Source organism: Aptenodytes forsteri, unplaced genomic scaffold (genome assembly GCF_000699145.1).
Source record: "Aptenodytes forsteri isolate BGI_AS27 unplaced genomic scaffold, ASM69914v1 Scaffold105, whole genome shotgun sequence".
Lineage (NCBI taxonomy): Eukaryota > Metazoa > Chordata > Aves > Sphenisciformes > Spheniscidae > Aptenodytes > Aptenodytes forsteri.
In genome coordinates, this window is record NW_008796112.1 from 150961 (window position 1) to 170123 (window position 19163).

The 19163-nt window shown below is 38.5% G+C and overlaps 1 protein-coding gene across 1 annotated transcript in view; it reads left to right on the forward strand.

Annotated features, from left to right (window-relative positions):
- IARS (isoleucyl-tRNA synthetase) overlaps positions 1-18030 on the forward strand; it is a 113340-nt gene extending 95310 nt beyond the window's left edge. The window contains exons 29-34 of the mRNA XM_009287042.2: positions 874-1050; positions 4791-4902; positions 5897-6022; positions 11470-11613; positions 12605-12757; positions 17414-18030. Of these exons, the coding sequence (XP_009285317.1) occupies positions 874-1050; positions 4791-4902; positions 5897-6022; positions 11470-11613; positions 12605-12757; positions 17414-17496 (795 nt within the window). The 3' untranslated portion in view covers positions 17497-18030. The remainder of the gene's footprint in view (positions 1-873; positions 1051-4790; positions 4903-5896; positions 6023-11469; positions 11614-12604; positions 12758-17413) is intronic.
- Positions 18031-19163: the final 1133 nt, after the last annotated feature.

Genomic DNA, 19163 nt, shown 5'->3' on the forward strand with positions numbered 1-19163 from the left:
TCTCATAAGGTACTGGATGATTTAAATTTATTTCTGTAAGGACGTAAGGTCATAATTTACTTTCACTTAAATGAATATCAAAATACTTAGTCTTGTCTAATGATTATCATGATGCTAATGTGCATTTATTCTGTCATTCTTTCATTCCCACTCCTGTTATAAAAGTGTACACGTAATAAACCCCACAGATTCCGGATCCACAGTAACTATTACTGGCATTAGGGCAGTCATTTTTAGCAGACTTCAGAAATAAAGTTTCCTTGGTGCTGCTATTTTTTTTCCTAGAAACCATTTTCTTACTGAGGCAGAATTTTGCCCTAATTCAGCTTTAATAAGCGTACCATTCAAATTAATTGCTCTTTTTCTGAAGTTAACGTTAGTATGTGAGATGTGGCAGAACTAGTGTGAAAATTTAAAAGCCCGGTCACCACCTTCCAAAACAGTCCCAAAATGACTCGGAAACTGTTGGGCATTAAGAAAATGTCACTGATTGAGCAATTGTTCAATAAAGAGCCGAGGGTTTAATTTCAGGCTAACAGGATGTATAAACGCTAGTAAAATTCTCATACATCAAGAAAAGCTTTTTAATAAATTTGGTAGGCTTTCAGTTCACTAAGGGGAGAAATGAATTTGGAAGCCAGACGTTTTGAGTAAGGTACACTATTTGGTCATTATCTTTTGAAGAAAAACTCACCATGTTTCAAGCCTCTTTCTTGCCCTTCTGACAGAAGAATAGTTTCATTCTAAATCTTTTGTGGAAACTTTTAACAAATGTCTGGTAAATATGTTTTTCTTTAACTTAACAAGTATCCTTCTTTTAGTTTGTGAAAGTCATCTTGCTGTCATTAATAGTGTATTTGGTGTGTCCTACAGCGCAATCTGGTTCCTACAGATGAGATTACAGTGTACTACAGATCACACCCAGAAGGTGACTATCTGGATACTGTTATTAAGGAACATACGGACTTCATTTTTGGAACAATAAAGGCTGCCCTGAAGCCTTACCCGGTGCCTACCTCAAAAGAAGTTCTCATCCAGGAAACAACCCAAGTAAGAAGGAAAAAGCATTAACTACATAGTTCATTTTGTTATCTGCTTTTAACTGAACAAAGTGCTTCAGTCACAGAAAAATTGTATGTTAATATTTATTTGTGGGATATAGTGGACATTGCTTTGTATTTATAAACTTCCATATTAGTCTTTTTGGTTTAAAAACGAAAATAGTTGGGCTCTGTATGTGTAGTATTTTTGAAAATGAAGCTGCTTGGGTACCAAAATAAGTATCTTAGGTAGTTGTTTATGTAAGCTTAATACACACAGTTATTTGTGCATTGTTTAGACAGCAAAAATATTGTTGCTCTGATTTCTTTACGTTAATATGCTTTTGTATTAGAAATGTTCTCCTTTGAGGCTAAATTTTGCCTTTTGGCTTAAGACCAGCTTCAGTTACTAATGTTTGAAGATGCTTGGTTTTCCTCCCCCGTGTTGCTGAAGTTCAGTCTTTTCTAACAATGCTGTTTCACAGATTGGCTTATTCTTTCAGCAGCAGATTCGAACTATTTCCTTTGTTTTCTTTTACTGTTTCTCCTGACATGTTTTGAGAATGCTTTTGCCGTGGTTTTATTCAAACTTACTATATTCAAAAGGCATTCCTAGCAGAATTTTGGATGAAATATTCTTCAATCTAAATGTCATGCTAGACCAGAAAGACAAGAACTTATGATATATCAGACTTAAAACTTGATTTACAGAATGGCTTGGAGGTCCGAGAATAGCTGAAAGGAAAGCACATGTTTTATCCATCTTAATAACAGTATGCGTAAGGAAATGTTTTATACTTATTAATTGCACTTCTAAGTTGTACAGATTTGAAACAAAGCTCTGTTTGGCCTTTTTCAAAACTATTAGTTTAATCTAGTGACAAATATAGGGGAAAAACACTACGTAAAAGTGGAGAATATTATGGTTGAGAAATCGGTGAAAATATGTTGCTGTTTTTTCTAGGTACTTACTTGATTGGGATACTGCTGATGGACAGTGTGATGTTTAGTCAACATTAAAAAATGAATTAGAATGTAAAAGCAGCTGGAAAAAAATGTATAGTGCTGGGAAACACTTGTCTGAATGCCTGCCTCTGAAATTGCCTAGTACATGAGCTTTAATGTTGGTCGCTGTGTCTTTCCGTGAAAGCTCTCGTGCCTGTGCAAGTGTGGTTCCCCCCCCTCTTATTTTTCTGTTTTCTAAATCTTAATTTAGCAGATTCTAGTGAAAAAAACATTGTGGAATGCTGAAAGGTGAGTCTATTGGATTAGTTTTAAATAACACTGTCTACGTAAAGATGAAATCTTGCCCTGACAGAAGGTGCTGGTTATTATGGATACAATTGATAGTTGTTGTCTGGATGTCAGCAAAAAACAGACATCCGTTCAGTTTTGGAAGTGATGAACTAGTATGTAAACCGGAGAGAGGAGGTTTGTGGCTATGCGTTTGCACAAATGTTGGATTTCAGACTGCGTAAACCTAAAAAATTACAGCTGAACTAAGACTATGTATGATACAGTTCTGTGTGGCTGTTGCAATTGATGACTAAAGTTTATAGAAATGTAATGATCTTGTAATGGTCATAGAGCTGAGAGTGCCTGTCAGCTTAAAATCTTGGGCGTGGAGGTTTTGTCAAACACAAACATTAGCAGGGAGTTATTGCAAGTTCTGTGTACCAAAGCTACACAGTTTATGTGTGGTAAACAGAGGCAAAGAAAAACTTTGTGAGTAAATGCAGAGTTGTTTGTTATTATTTTACTTTAAGGAGTCTCAATCACTACAAAGTACCTCCCTACGGAGTTAATCTGTCGTCTTTGCCGCGTGGGTTGCCTTCTGCACATTTAGGTGGTTACTGTGTTTACAGACTTGCTGTGCCTCGGAATTGTTCGTCACATACTTAGACTTTAAAATAGAGGTTGCAGAGAGAAACAGATGACTGAGATGACTGAGATTTTAGTGCAACTGTAAAGTCTTCCTTGGTAGTTGCGCTTCCTGGGACTGCGGAGATGGATTGCTTAGGGCAGATGTTTGACTCTGTACTCAGTGTTCTGCTGCAACTAGCTTGTCACATTACGAGCAGTGAATAAAAATACCTGAAATGAAAATGCCCTTCTTTAGAAATCCTTTCAGTGTAGAAGTTTGGCCCTTTGTGGAGGGCTGAGGATAGCTGCAGCTGTGTGCAATGAATTTGTAGTTTGGTGCAGCAGACGTGGCTATGGTTAGCCGTCTTTATTAGTCATAACTGGATTGCATTTTGCACTAGCAGTTTCAGGCATAAAGACTATGAAGATGTGAATTCAAATTGAATTATGCATCAACTGTCTTCTGTTGGTGGGGGTTGACAAGCAGTATTGACGTGGAAAATGCTTTACAGTGCTGATTATATAGACGATTATATAGATTTTTGAGATACAAAAGCAGGTGCAAGTTAAAAGAATGAAGTGTGTAATTCCACATGTGAATTCGTAAGTCAGCTGTGACAGGATCATTGCACCAAATTTCTGGAAGATGTTAAAAGGAGTAACAGGTCTGCATGATGTTGAATATGTGAAGACTGGGACAAAAATGAAATGCAGTCTGTCTTTTCTACAAGTGTTTTGATTACGCTCAGGATCATTATTTCTGTGAAATTATCCTGGATCAATTTTTGATACAAGGCTTTAATTATGAACTCTTCTCCCAAAGACTTGCTCTGAGAGACAACAATAAAAATCGGCAGTTGCTCAGAAAATACTGGGAAGGAAAAGCAGCTACTTGAAAAATGAATTTTTAATTGCTGGTAGAATTGGGTAAACACAAAATGAGATTTGCTGCTCCCTAGTTTGTAGTAGGAGCTCAGCAAGGAGTGGCACTTCCAAGTTTGAGCTGGTCACCCTTTGGACTGTGACTCGTAACAAAGACCGTCTCTAAATTTACAAAAAATTTGGCTGAAATGGCCACTTAGTATCAGTTGTTCATCTAACTGATTTCTGTATGATATTTGTTTAATTACAAATTGTAATTAGTAGATCTTTTGGAGTGTGATTCTCATGAAAACTGGTCTAAGTGCAGGAGTAATTCCAGCCTGTACTTAGCTCAGGGAAAGACCCATGCTTGGAAAAAGCACAGTCTTGAAGCTGTGGTTTAAGGCCTCTACAAAATGTCTGTTTCTGTAGTATTGCTACGGTTTGTCAAGTCTCTTCATCCTGTCTGTCTCACTTGCAAAGGAAGACACTTGCTCCATTTCTTGTTGGGGTGTTTGAAGTCTTAATTGGTTCCCTAATTGCTAATGGGGAGATACTCACCAAGGCTGACTTGATAGTGAGGCAGCTGCTACCCCAGCTGTTCTCGGCAGCCCCTTGGAGACAGATGAAGGCTTCTCCAGGCAGCGACTGAGAGCAGGCTCCTGTCTTTGGATACTCTGAATTACCTCTGGAAGAGTCTTTCTCCCTTAAGTGTATTCACTTTTGGATTGTATTTTGGGAGACTGTCATCACTGCTCATCACTTGTGAAAACCAGGCTGTTTATTCCTCTCTGTTTTTCTTATGTGTTAAATGCTGCTATATCTTTAACATCTATTAAAGACAAATTAATATTTGAAGCGCTCTGTCTCTGAAGGAAGGTGTGGCAAAAGTTGCTATTTTATTGTAAGTCATGTTTAGTATCATAAGACAAGATCTTAATGTTGTTTATTTAAGAAAAATATTTTGTTGTGTTTGTTTAACAAAACGATAGTCAAACGATAATCATAATATTCCTCTTCCTTCAGCTGAAGGGATCAGAGCTAGAAATTACACTCATCAGAGATGGTTTGTGTCAGTGTGTTGGTCCAGCCTGCGCCTACGTCAACCTCAGAGTTTGTGTTAATGGGACAGAGCAAGGTAGGAATGTACCAGGTTTGACTTGTCAGTGGTGGCGTTAAAAGATTGTTTGGAAGACGGTGTGATGAATGTTGGAGCCACGAATTTGTTTGAAAGATGGTGCAAACTCCCTTCCGATAGTAGCTTTAAAGAATTCTTGAAAATAAGTTTATTAAAAGCAAAACCACATGTTGTCCATGATGTCTTCTGATGTGGACCTGAAGTAAATACGCGGGTGTGCACATGAATTATTTATATTCTGCAGAAGAGTTTGCATGTGAGTATCTATATGGAGGCGTACACGCTCTATATTTGTGTGTGTACATTCACCCATGCTCAGAGCGTGCACCTTGAGAATTTTTGATTCTTGATGTAGTACTGTAAATGTAGGTGATGCGTCTCTGTGGAGGAGATACTGTTTTTGAAAAACTGAGGTATTAAGTATAGAGCTGAAAAGAATACTTTAAAACTAGAGAATATAATGATAATGAATAATGGATAATGAAAAGACGAGGGCAGTGATATTTTTTAAAGTGTTACAAGGTTGAGTTAATACAGTAAAAGGAGAGAAAACTAAATGCGCTCTCTGGAATTACTTTTCCTACGTGTGTTGACAGTTTATGTGTCAAAGTAAGTGTGCCTTGTTTAACATGGTTACAAAGCCACTTACTGAATAATAATGAACGTAACTATGTAAGCTGGTGAACACCTCAGAGGGCACACAGTCCATCAGTTTTCAATCAATACAATACTGGATTATAATTCGGTGACATAAAAAATTGACTGCTTTGCTAATAAAAACAAATATAACTTCCATATGGTAAATCTAAGGTACGCTTGAGCTGGTTTTCCTGTTTTCTTTCCTCTTTCCCTTTCTTACTAATAAAATTTCTGGAAGGTGCAAGTGTTGCCACTTTGAACTTAGCTTAGAACACTCCCTGGAAGTCATTAGAAAATCACTGACATTTGGATGTTGCTTCCAAACTGCATTTTAATTTCTTAATTTTGGTTTTAGATGGTGTGTTGCTGCTGGAAAATCCAAAAGGAGATAATACGTTGAACTTCACTGGACTTGTAGATGCTGTCTCCTGCATTTTTGGTCTTAAAAATTCAAAACTGACAGTTTTTAATGGAAAAACAGGTAAATGGAGTATGACAAGGAAAATTGAAAGTCTTTCTAGCAGCAGCTAGGAGTTATTTACTGTATAATTTTTCTATATATATACAAAATTGACAAGCAAATGCATAAGGAAATATTCTATTTTATAGTACTTAGCTTATGAGACTGTGTTTATAGTCACATCAAAAGGTTTCCAAAAGCTGCTGCTAAATGATGCTCATCTCTTCTGTTATCTTATTTCCATTGCAGTTCTCATCAGGACAAAGTCTGATTTATTTCGGAAGGCGTTTCCATCGGGTCCAGGCTATGCTATATATTGATGGCAGGCTGCCATCAGCTTTTGCCTGCTTTTTCTTCCCTAATGCCTCAGTAGGCAGGGTGAGAATTTAAACTGAATGCAAACTGCTGTCTGTAGAGGGGGAAAAAAAAAAATGTTGCTTTTTCACCCTAGAGAAACTTGAGGATCTCTGCATTTCTTCTTTTTAGAAAAACCTATGGAATATTTTTGCAGCTTGAACTTGGCCTCCGTTAGGGCATGAGAACGAAAAATACCATCTATGGATCATGTAGAGAGTTACAGACTATGTCATAGTTTTGTTTATTACAAAGATAATATAGCTGAAACAGAGAAGAAAAACATTATGAAAGATGTTACAATTAGTGACTGAGGCCCTGCCAGAAAACTGGCATTCTCTCCCCTGAGACGAAGATGCTGTTTTATTATTACATTACGTATAATATTTCAGTACATCAGGAAAAGTTACAACTTAAAAATCGGCACGCTGAGGACAAGGTTACACTAGTAACCAAACACTTCAGTGAATGAATACAGAAAGTAGAGGACTTGCGGTGGCCGTGCCGTGATACGACTTCAGAGATGTTTGAACAGTAATAGTAAGCTCTTTGTATGTTCTCAGGGTTGTGTACAGGCACATCTTGAAGTTCAAACTTTTGTCTGTTTCCACGCCCTTCACATGAAGTCTAAAAGAGTGACACAGAAATGATAAAATACATTTTAATGGTAATTGGTAATGGGACGGCTACAGAAACTTTTGCTAGTGTGTTTTCATAGAAATATTACTGAAGCAACATCTAAGAGGGAGATACTTTAATTGGCTCTTGTGGAAGGCTGTTTAGGGGTGACCGTAGGACTGCTAAGGATCACCAGTTCGTGTCTTAACCTGTGACGTCAGAAGGGGAATAGTCTTACTCGAGTCTGTGATGTCACCGTTTACATCTCGATCTCTAGTTTTCTTACTTGTCTTTTCCTGAAAGTATTTCTAGAAGAATGTTTTGGGGTTTTTCATACCAGATGAGATGCACTTACCTTACTGTGATAAAACCTCTTTCCAAGTTGTGCTCAGCTGAACTGAATAGTTCTATCATACAAAATGATTGTTCTCTGCTTTCAGTTGCAGATGATTTATAGGAAATTCTGGATCCCTCAGTATCTTCCTCAAGTTTCACTTATGTTTTAAAGGAGGAAATAGTTTTCCTTGAAATAATTTTCCAAATATTAGTGATATACTTCATAGCAGTGTGGTATGTGCCTACAGAGGTGGGTATGTACTAGTACAATTCGCTACCGTACAATTATTACAATTCATTCAGTATGATTATTAAGAGGTGACCTGCAAAAGGCCAAGAAGGATTGGGAAACTCTCATCTCATTAGGATTATAAGCAGTTTGGGTTTTGCCAAACTTTGCTTTTTGTAACAGGACAAAAGGATGCAGCACCAATCTACTAATGCTGAATTCCTAAAGGAAGCGGTAAAGAAAATCTAAACCTTCCCTCTTCCTCAAAGGTTCTTTTCTGCAGTAGTTACAAAGCTTGCTTTCTTTCCTTTCCATGTTGCTTTTGCTGTGTAGGTATCACTTTGGGACTTTCCATCTCTGTGTGCTGATTTTAAGCTTTCACTCTTTGTAAGTGGTTTGGGCAGAGCGGGTTCTTTTTTTTTTTCCCCTGCCCACTTATTAACAACATGAAAATTCCCTTGGAAAGATCAGATTATCAAATTCACTTTTGTTGCAGTTTGGCAGAGATCTTGAATTAAGTATTGATCAGCAGAAGGTACGGCTCCCTGAGGAGTCAGGGTTGAAGGCATGTACAAAGAAAATAGCTCTTAAAGATGTTAGAGAATAGAACCGAAATTCCTGATGTTTGATTTGGATACAATCCCTTTGCCTTATCTGCCCAACCTTCGCACGGGTAGTGTTAGGTGAGGCCTAATGGTGATTCCAGGGTCTCTTTAGGTCAGGCAGGGGGTTGGTACCAGCCGCGCTCTCTGAGAGGAATTGCAAAGAAAGGTCGCGCACTCCCGACAAATTGTTGCTGAATTGTTCCCATGTGTGTTAATAAAATTGTGACCCAGTACAACCATATTTCTGGCTCCTCATTTTCCTTCCTGTGGTTTTTAGGGCTGTCCACTTTACTTGCAGTAATTTATTATCTTGTTTTCTAATTGTAATGAAGATTTACTTAAGGTTGCGTAATGGCACAAGATCAGGCAATTCTTGTATTAAGGCAGGCTAAAATACGTCATGTGCAACATCAAAATAATGGGATAAACATTTCCTCCCCAACAGTGTACTCATGTATTTTGAGTAACTGCACAAACACTGAGCAAAGCTCTGGGATTTGTACTGACCTTCAGAAACTGAGAATACAATTTGTCTCTCTTTACATTAAAAAAAAATTAATCATTTCAAGGAAAGAGGCTGGGCTCAAGTCAGATGGTAAGAACAGTTGTCTGTGACTTTCTTTTTGCTCTAGATAGCTGAAAACTTTCTAAACTTCTTACTGGGAATGCTTTTTGACTTGCACTCGGCTTTCATGGAAGCAGGCCATATTGAAAAAGACTGATTTAAAAAAAAATTCAATTTGTTTGTCTTTATGGGAATAAATGAAGCTGTAAATCATGTAGGGCTTAAAGGGAGGGGAGGGAAGGTGAGGCAAAAATCCCCCTACAAGCTTCTTAGTCCATGTCTTATTTCATCTTTATGATTTTCAGATTGCTAATTTTTTTTCTAATTCTATTCCTAGCACTGTTTTCTGAACAAGAGTAGAAAAAGATTTTTTTTTTAATCTTTAATTTTTAAAAGGCCATGAGGCTGTAAGGCACCTTAAGAGAGCATTGCCACTTAAATCTCAGCTGCAGGGAGAACTGACTTTAAAAGTGATTTTAATATTGATGAGCACTTGTAATATCTGCTTGTTTTCAAGTGTATTGTTACATATGAAAAAATGAGCCACTTTCTTCTTTTTCTTGCTCTTAAGAGAGGGTTATATGAACTGACTCCATTGACAGCGCTGTACATGAGCTCTTCCTTGGGAAAATGTCAGCGGTCCTGGAATGCAAAATGCTAGGCTTGTTAAATACGCAGATCACCATTACTGTAGCCCATGCCCTGTTGCCCTGCGTAGATCTGCACAGATCCTGGCAACTGGTAATGTCAAACTCGAAGTTACCTGAGCCGTGTGTTTCTTGCTCTGTAAAGCACCTTGCTCACTACTGCTGTCTCCTACCCATGACTTGTACGTAAATGGCAAGCGACGCTGCTTTAGGGTTACGCCAGGAAAAACCTGCTGTTGACTCCCTTTCCATATGATGAAATCTTGTTAATTCCTCTCCACTTGTTAATTTAGTTATTTTCTTGCTTTCCTGTAAGTAAAACCAAACGCAAAGCCCCCTGCTGTGCTTCAGCGTGTGCCTTGCGCCTCAAACATACCAAAGAAGCGTTTGGGTGGCTGGTGGATGGCCACCATCATCGTAAAACCTTCATTCTTGAAAACTGAATTCTAGAAGCAGCAATGAAGTTTTGCCTTTTTCTTTAAAGCTATATATATAAAAAAGTTGATTTTTAAAATACAGCATTTTAGAATCTTAGATGCAGTCTGAGGTCTTCATCCTTCCTCAGGGCAGTCTCGTAAGCCTTCCACAGTGCATCGCGCTTTGATGTTCTGTGGCAGTTGGCAAAATTTTGAGAGCTTGTAGCCTGTGATTTCCCTTCCACCTTTTGGGGGGTTTTGTTTTGGGTTTTTTGGGGTTTTTTATGTTTTCTACATGTCAAAATAAGCCATAGTCTTCAGCCTGTGATTCTTTCCACCTTTTGGGGGGTTTTGTTTTGGGTTTTTTGGGGTTTTTTTGTTTGGTTTGGTGTTGGGTTTTTTTGGTTTTTGTTTTCATTTTTAAGTTTATAAACATCCTGGGAAAAAGGAGTGCCACTTCTGCCCCTTTGAAATTCATTCAGATGAACTGATGGAAAATAAGCTGTGTAAAGCTTAGGCTCCGTGACATGCGAATAGGGTTGATATGGAATGAAAACCTGTTGGAAAGAGATGACAGATGTGCCTGTTCCGTATGTACAGGTTGGTTTTTGTTTTCATTTTTAAGTTTATAAACATCCTGGGAAAAAGGAGTGCCACTTCTGCCCCTTTGAAATTCATTCAGATGAACTGATGGAAAATAAGCTGTGTAAAGCTTAGGCTCCGTGACATGCGAATAGGGTTGATATGGAATGAAAACCTGTTGGAAAGAGATGACAGATGTGCCTGTTCCGTATGTACAGGCAACGCACAATTCTTAGAAGAAATTACATTTATTAGTTCTTCCTGGATTTGGTCTTTGGAGTTCTTTTGTAGCTGCAAAAGCTTCGTAGCAGGCAGTGATGTTATTTCTCTGTATCCTTAACATTATGGCTATCAGCAGGTTTTTTTTTTTACCTCTGTGGTACAGGCTCGTGTAGGTAGTGCAGAATGCAGCCCCACGTATTTCATTTGTATTACAGAAACCTCACGAGCTTCTCATCTGAGTGCTTCCGGGGTGCTGGTATTACTCCTAAAATCCTCTGAGACATAGGTCCTATTTTGGGTCTGATCTTCCACCATTTTCTAAATATGCATGGCTGGAGTCATCTGCTGAATCATCAGCTGTTGTTGATATTAAACACAAATATTAGTGCAGAGGGCATTGTTCATGAGCTAACCAGCCACTGATTTTACATTTATCATCATCTGGAGTTTAATGAGGGAAATGTCCTGATGTTGCATAGTGACACATATCCAGTGCTGCCTCAGCTAGGGAAGTCAGGGTGCAGGCAAAGATCATAGGTCTTAACTTAACGAGATAGAAGTGGCCGGCTTAAGTGCATAATTTCTTGCTTGTTTCAAGTTACTTAACTATTTTTATTGCATAAGTAATCATGTTGTATATTTATGTGCATAAGAAATGTTAACGTAGGAGCTAATTTCCGCAGCAGATGAAGTACTCTATTAACAAAACAAAATATTTCTGCACAAAATCTGTTCTTCAAAATGGAGAAATGCTCTTTCTTGAGGAAGGAATTGCGAAGAGGGAAACGCTTCCACAGTGGAGTCAGTAGTTAAAGACTCATCGTCAGCTAATGGAGTGAGAGCTGGACCGCAGCTTCCCTGTAATGGCCCGACTGCTCTCATTTTCTTTTTCAGAACTGATAAACAAAACTGACTTGCTTAGTCTCAGCGGAAGGACTCTACATGTGACAGCAGGGTCGGCACCTGCTCTGATCAGCTCTCCTGATGCTCTGCTCTGCCAGTATATCAACTTGCAGTTAATGAACGCAAAACCACAAGGTATGTAGGATACTGATCTCTCCTCACTTACAGGCTGAGCTTTTTGTGACACAAGTTCTGGACACCATTGCTCACTGGTGAAGAGAAGTACTTATGTTTTCATTGGTAGATGGTGATTGTGTTTATTTGTTCCTAGCATTTGCTTTCTAATAAACACAATGTTTACATTTAGCTTTTCTCCCACTTTTCACACAAGAAAAAGGAGAACCAGTTTGAGATAAGGGACAGCATTTAAACATGAGCCCTTCAGCATTGTTTTCCTATTTCTGACCATCAGCTCACCTGTGCAGCTTATTTTAAAAGGCTGAGTCTAAAACTGAGGGAAAATGAAGGAGCCAGCTCTTTACCAAGACATTGTAAATGGCCTGTGAAACATTTCTTAGTGCTATTCAAAAGCCAAACGAATTGTATTATTAATCTGATCTGGAGTGTATGTAATGTGTATGTAATTCTGTTTCACAGCTGCTAATCTTGTAACTTCTACTCTGAAACCTCACGTTGGAGCAGCTATGTTGTTAGTAACTTGCTCTTAATGTCTACCCTGCTATGAGTCCTTTCTGGACTGTCCCTGTAGAATCTTACTGACACTACTGGGAACCTACTTGGGCCAAAAATGTGGGTTTTTTTAACTGGGGATTTGATCACCAGAAGGTGCTTTGTGAGTTTCTGTATTTCTTAGTGGTTGGTGTGTCCTGTTGAAATAGTTCCTGTTTCCCAGTCTCTAGGTTATCCTGTTGACCCATGTGAAGAATTCTGCAAAGTTTTCTTTTGTTTGTCAAACTGTTAATAATCACTTATATTTCTGATTCTATAATTCATGAACTTATTTAGTGACATATTTTATCTGTAAGTAGGTCAGTATTGGTAATTACTCAGCACTATGAAGAAATTGAGGTGAAATGGAAGAAGAAATCCTAAATTTCAATTTACCAAGATAAATGAAATAGTATCATTCCTCACCAATAGTGATTCATCCGTTTATCTTGTTCAGAATGTCAGAAAGGAACAGTGGGAACTCTTCTAATGGAAAACCCTGTTGGTCAGAATGGATTAACGTACCAAGGTCTTCTACATGAAACGGCAAAAGTTTTTGGGCTCAGAAGCAGGAGGCTAAAATTGTTCCTGGATGAAGCGCAAACTCAGGGTAAGCACAAACTTTTGGTTTGCTTGTCCAAGGATACAGGGAAGTTTTTGCTGAGGAGCAGCTAATGTAGCCTGAAATCTAGTTTAATTACTAAACGAGTACTATTTACACATTGGTTTCTAGTTTTGCCCAGTAATTCAATATTTATTTAATAAAATCCTTTAAGCACACATATACATTTAGAAATTCAAAGCTCTAATGCATTCCCTTCATGAAATGGCCAAGACAAGTTCTGTAAAAGTGTCGTCCTTTTGGAATAGAAAGGTCAGTCAGCAACGTAGATGGTAGTTACGTGCTGCTGTGACTAAGCAGAGAGAGTGAATCTCCTCCGAGAAGTGAGTGAGTCTGAAGTGTGAATATTTTAAGAACCTGTTCAAATTGTTCCCGTAACATTCATATTGTTGCAGATTTTTTTTCCTTCCTTTTGGAGAATGGCAGTGGGTGGAAAAGCATATGGGATCTATTTTAGAGTTGTGTGAGTAGGTCAGACTCAGTAGGGTGTGGCAGCTGCGATTCATTCAGAATACCTGGGAAGTAGGAAGCTTCATCACATAGTCGCGTGTCTGAAATGTTAAAGAATCTTCCAAAACCACAGACAGATGGTGAGGCTTAGAAACAAAAATTTCTGATTCATGAGTAAGATAAGACTAAATATGTAGCCACCTGTAGTGCTAAAAAGCTGGACCTGAGAACGATTTGGGGCTTTATTTGACAGGAAGAATGGATTGGAAACTACGTGGTAAAAACCCCAGATGTTTCTGTGTATTCAGGAAAATTCAACTCTTCGAATGAAACAATGTAAAGGATTCTGTCTCCGGTTTATCATAATGGCATGATTTACAGGCGCTTTGGGAAGGATATGTGACACTTAGCCTAACGTGGTAAATTAAGGTTACCTGTCCCGAAGTCAGACACCTTGTTTAACCCAGTTATCTAACCCTAGGATGGGATGACGTCCTCGGGAGGTGCCTGTCGGCTGATGAGGGGAGGAGGAGTGCAGCGCTCTAGCGTAGCTGGCTAAAACTGGGGTCACTTAGCTATCCACCTGGGTTGAAGGGATTCAAGTAAGAGAGATTAGAATCAGAGCAAGTAAGGTGTGGGTTCTTTTGTGTGGATTTTGGAGTGGGGTTTTTTTTTTAATTTCACATGACCTGAGCTCTCTTTATTCAAAAGCCATTTTTGTAAGTAAAATGGAACTCAAATGTTGATGAGACTTTCCAGTGATAGTTCGAGCTAATGCTAAAAATAACGTGCTGAATGGTGCTAACAAACAGAGAGAACTGGAGACTGTAGTGTTTAGCAACAGCACAAGGTGTAAGAACCAAGTATATCAACCACACTTCATCTGCATAAACAAAAAATGTGTTTATGAGCGCAACCTTGCCGACTAGGAATTTAGCCATTCAGGAGCAATTGATGTTATAAGTCTGTCTTTTTTTGGTTTCTATCATTGTTACAGGGCAAACGGGTTCACAGCAGCACATGACTTCGTTAAGATACTAAAATAACTATTGTAGAAAACTTTGAGCTTTGAAAGAGGGAAGTAAGTGACAAAACAGGGAAATTTACAGCCTTTAAGTCTCAATTTAAGTAAGAATTTTTAAAATGCCTTTACCTAAAAGGGAAATTGCTATAACATATTCGCAGTATGAATTCTCCAGAACTATTTAAACTTTAAATAAAGTGACAATTCATGATGATGTGAAAGATCAGATCTGATGACTCTTCAAAGGCTAAAACAAGTGATTTGGTCTTTTTGAGACTCAGAATGTAGAGAACTTGGTCCTGGGGGTTTGTTTGTGTAGCTAACGCATGCTTGTGCCATATAGCTATGCTTCTGCTCCTCAGGTTTAATTCTCACCATGCAGCTCTCTTAATAACATTTTTTGTGGTGTAAACACTGAAATGGTCGTACTTTATCTTCAGGTCTCTTTATATGATCAATAAGCACTGCATATAAAACAAGTATTTTGATGCCTCTGGAAAACATGAGTTCAGTTAATGGTTATGTGTCTTGTTGCAACTTTGTAATCCCCTATTCATCTTTTCATCAATATATTTCAAGGTCTTACCTTCAAAACAAAAAAGTTCGGTTTCTTGAGTAGGTTTTTTTAATGGTTTATTCTAAAAATACCAAGTTATTTGCTGTTAACCATTTGAACATTTGATGAAAATAACCCATGAATTGGAAGGCTGATGCCTGTTTTATTAAAAGAAAAAAATCACTTGGTAGAAAATGAGTTACCGGCTTTGAAAACATTATTTTTGTAAATGTCAGGTACGGGCAGCTGGGCATCTGCTGCCTATTGCACAAAAGCTTGCCAACCTTTCAGAAAGAAATGTGGTTTTAACCCACCTTTGGAATATTGGAAAAACATTCTATAAATAATGTCAGAGTGGTGAGTGTCGCTTATTCGTGGAGTGAAACACGCGTTACAGGTGGCTGATTCAGAGTCGCATTCGGGATGAAGGCAATACTTTTTAATGCGCTAACTTCAAAGCCTTCCTTTGGAGGAACTGGCACAGAAAGGTGGATGTCCTTACATTTTGTTGATAAATCAAGCTTCCGATTTCTAAAAGTAAAAAATACTGTTGAAAATAGTAGCTTCATGTAGTTCCTAATTTTTCAGGATTTCAAAAATAAATAATTAAAAAAAGACTTTGAGACCAAGTTCATCGTTGGGTTGGCTGCTTCTGCAGAGCAAAATAACTTTTTTACATACTGACGTTAACATTTTCAGTGGGGGAGGGAAGGAAGGTTAATGAGGGAATAAAGCCCTAATTGCTGAATCGGATTATACCTCTGCTCTCCTAGCTCTGTAGATGGGTATTCAGCTGCTTAAAGCAGAGCACGACGCTGGAAGAGAATGCCTTAAAAACAGTACCATCGTGATCCATAAGGGCTTCTTGATTCTTTAATTAATAGGTGGCTTTTAAACTTCGATGCAGACTATATCTGCTCAGTCTAAAAAGGACATATTTTTCAAAGAAAGATGGGGGCCTTAACGTTAGAAGGAGCGCGTACACTGTTACATGGAAACAAAACTCCTTGCTGCCATTCCTAGAATCAGTTTTCACTTGGACATCATGTTACTGAAAAGTAAACTGCTTTCACGTTATCTCCATGGATACACTTCAGGCTTGCCTCCCCCCAGCACACAGGCAGTGCCTCGGTCGCTGTCAGACGGAGGTGAGCCCAAGTTAGAGCAGCGTGAATATCTGATGTCAGTCCTGTGATACAGTGCAGTACACTACCAAATTGTTTCTACTGAAGAAACACCCAGCCGTTCTGAATGTTATTAATCTGTCACTTGTGCTAACACTAGTGCCAACGTTTAAAATCATCTTTTACTTGCTTGTGTTGTCTATAGGGATTCTAGTGTGCAGAGTAACACCGTCACCCCCTGATATGCTTTTGCTTTGGGTTTCCGCTTTGAAGTTTCTTAGTAAAGAGACCTCTGGAATATTCGTTACTCAGATTACTGTTGTTCCAAAGCTGCACCTCCCAGTATTCACAACAATCTGCTCTGTTACTGGGGTAGTTTGCTACTGCTGACGGGTGCTGGGAAGCGTTGAGCTAGCAAGCATCTAACTTCTTGGGAAAAGTGCGCTGTAAGGTGGCAAGAAGAGTAGAAGAGATTTCCAGTTCCTACCAACTTTGCAGGTGACTTTTTCTGAATTACTTTTGTTCCAAAGCTGCACCTCCCAGTATTCACAACAATCTGCTCTGTTACTGGGGTAGTTTGCTACTGCTGACGGGTGCTGGGAAGCGTTGAGCTAGCAAGCATCTAACTTCTTGGGAAAAGTGCGCTGTAAGGTGGCAAGAAGAGTAGAAGAGATTTCCAGTTCCTACCAACTTTGCAGGTGACTTTTTCTGCAGCCACAAAGTGCGATTACTCTGTGTTTGTTTCATAAATAATTATAAACCCTGAATCAGCCTGTTGGAAATACGCTATATCCTTAAAAGAGGTTTGCTGGTGAGACTTTATCCTATTACAGTTCCAAACGAGGTGCACATAGCTATGAAAAGACTTAAGGAATTGATCTGGTATGGTATGAAATTCTTTAGGCATACTGGACAAGATTGCAACATTAGTTTTTCAGCAGATACTAGTACAATCCTTGCTTTATGTATAGAACTCAAGTTAATGTATGCATGTTCTTGTTCTTGCACTCCTTCACACGTACATTGCTTTGTCTTCTGTCAGAGATGGGGTACTAGAGGAGATGGATCTCTGTATGGCCATTCTTACGTAACGGTGATAAGGGACTCCGGTTTTCAGTGCATTGTGTTGTATTGTTAATATTGACTTCATTGCATTACAAAATAATTTCCTGAACTAGATATTATTCTGTGTGGATGTGAGGCTGGGAGCTGTGGGCTGATGTAGGCTTTCAAAAAATTCTACTTTGCAACCTACAACAGCATCTTCAACTCTCGCAGTGGCAATCCTGACGCGTGGTGACCCTTCCTTTAATGCACCGGGCTTTAAGAGGAGGGAATTTTGAGCTGAGCACTTTCTGTCCACGTCCCATTTTGACTGAACCAGTGGAACTGTCTTGAGTAAAGGGGGGGTGGGGGAAGCGTGTTGATAGTTTTACTTGTAAGCAAGAGCACTAACTGTGTGCTGTTTCTCTCTTGTTTTTTTGGTTCAGAGATCACAAAGGACATCTCCATGAAGAACCTGAACATGAAGACTGTGTATGTTTGTGTTATACCCACCACAGCTGAATGTTGAGAATTCCATGTTTATGAATAAGACCGTGGAGACTCTTTTTCCACAAAAAATGAAGTGAAATTAAATTAGTACGCTTTTAGATTAACATCCAAGTTGTGTATGGTACTTCTAACATCTCAAATTGCACACAGGATGGTTTCTACCAGTGCATGTCTAATATGCTGCTCTTTGGTTTCAAATACAATGTATTTTCATTATGTTATCTTATGATACTGTAAAAGCTGTTCCGAAAAATGTCAGAACTCCTTAACCTTGAATATCTATGCAGTAATTTGCCTGAAAGAAATGGGACTAGTACCTCAGTGATGCTGTTCTCTGCCTGCCCTTTATGCAGGGGGCATCTTTGATTTTCTAAACCATGGGTTACCTACAAGGCTCTGGGGTGTGCGTGTGTGTGTATATATATGTGTGTATGTGTATATATATATATACACACCCCCATGTTACAATAGTGTGTGGCTGTTGATTTAAAATACTCCCAAACTTCAACACTTGGAACAATAAATTTGCTTCATCTCCAAAGTCTTGTTTCCCTGAGTTCAGAGTACTGTGCTTCCTTACATTTTCTAAAGACGGTAACGCTTAGCACACCATACAGATGAGGGAAAACCTAGAGAGACTCGAAATCTGAAAATGTCCATACTGAGTGCTAATGACTGTTTGGATTGTGATACTGTCAGGTTTGGGGGATTTTGTTTGGTACGGGTTTTTGGGGAGGGTTTCAGATTTAAAAGCAGTCTTAGATTGAAATCTGTTGGGTTTTTAGTTTTCATAATAGTCAATACAACTTGCCAAATGTTTTAGTGTTACCTTGTATATCTGTAGGCAGGTGCAGTAACAGGCAACCGTTTTTCAGTTTGAGGATGTTTTTTGGCTCGTTAACTTAAACTACAAACTTAAGCATACTTAAGTTTCACTGCATTTCCATAGCGGTGTCAATCAGTGTTGAAACCTGCTATTGTACGGCATACTGAACGTGAGAAGGTATACGTGCACGCAGCTGCCTTCGCTGCTGTGCCTTTATTAGCTGCCCGAGAAGATTACGTACGCTGCGAACAAGAGTATTAACAGAGAGTAACAGTTTGTAAGAATAACAAAGTCTTGCTTAGCATGTTTTTCCATTGCTCTGTTTTTCATCTTTACACTATGAATATAAACCAAAGCTTTTTTGTGATAACACTATGTTAGTGGGAATAACTATAAATAAATGTTCTGTGTAACTACTGTGGCTCTAGTGGACCATACCAAAATTGTAAGGACTCGTTTGAAGTAAATCAAGTCTCTGGCATTCAGCTTACGTAAAATTATTTTTATCAGTATTAAAAATGTCAGTGCCTGAACGTACTGAATCACTGGCCTGTTTGGTTTAATGAATATTGGACATTGCCCTCTACCTCTCCTTGTAAGTCAGCTTGCTTATCTTTTTATTGACCTAGTAACATGGAAATCAAATCGGTTTTGATATTTTTTTTGGTCACATTAAAAATGACCAGATTATGTCTTTTGCGAAGGTGAAATTGCTACTCCTAAGCTGAATAACTTATCATTTATGGAGAATAAATGAAGATGGCAAATGATTGCAATCTAACCTCATTCTTAATGAGACAATCTAAGGGGACAACATTATTTGCATTTTTAAAGAGTTATTTGGGATTGTTGTGATTTAA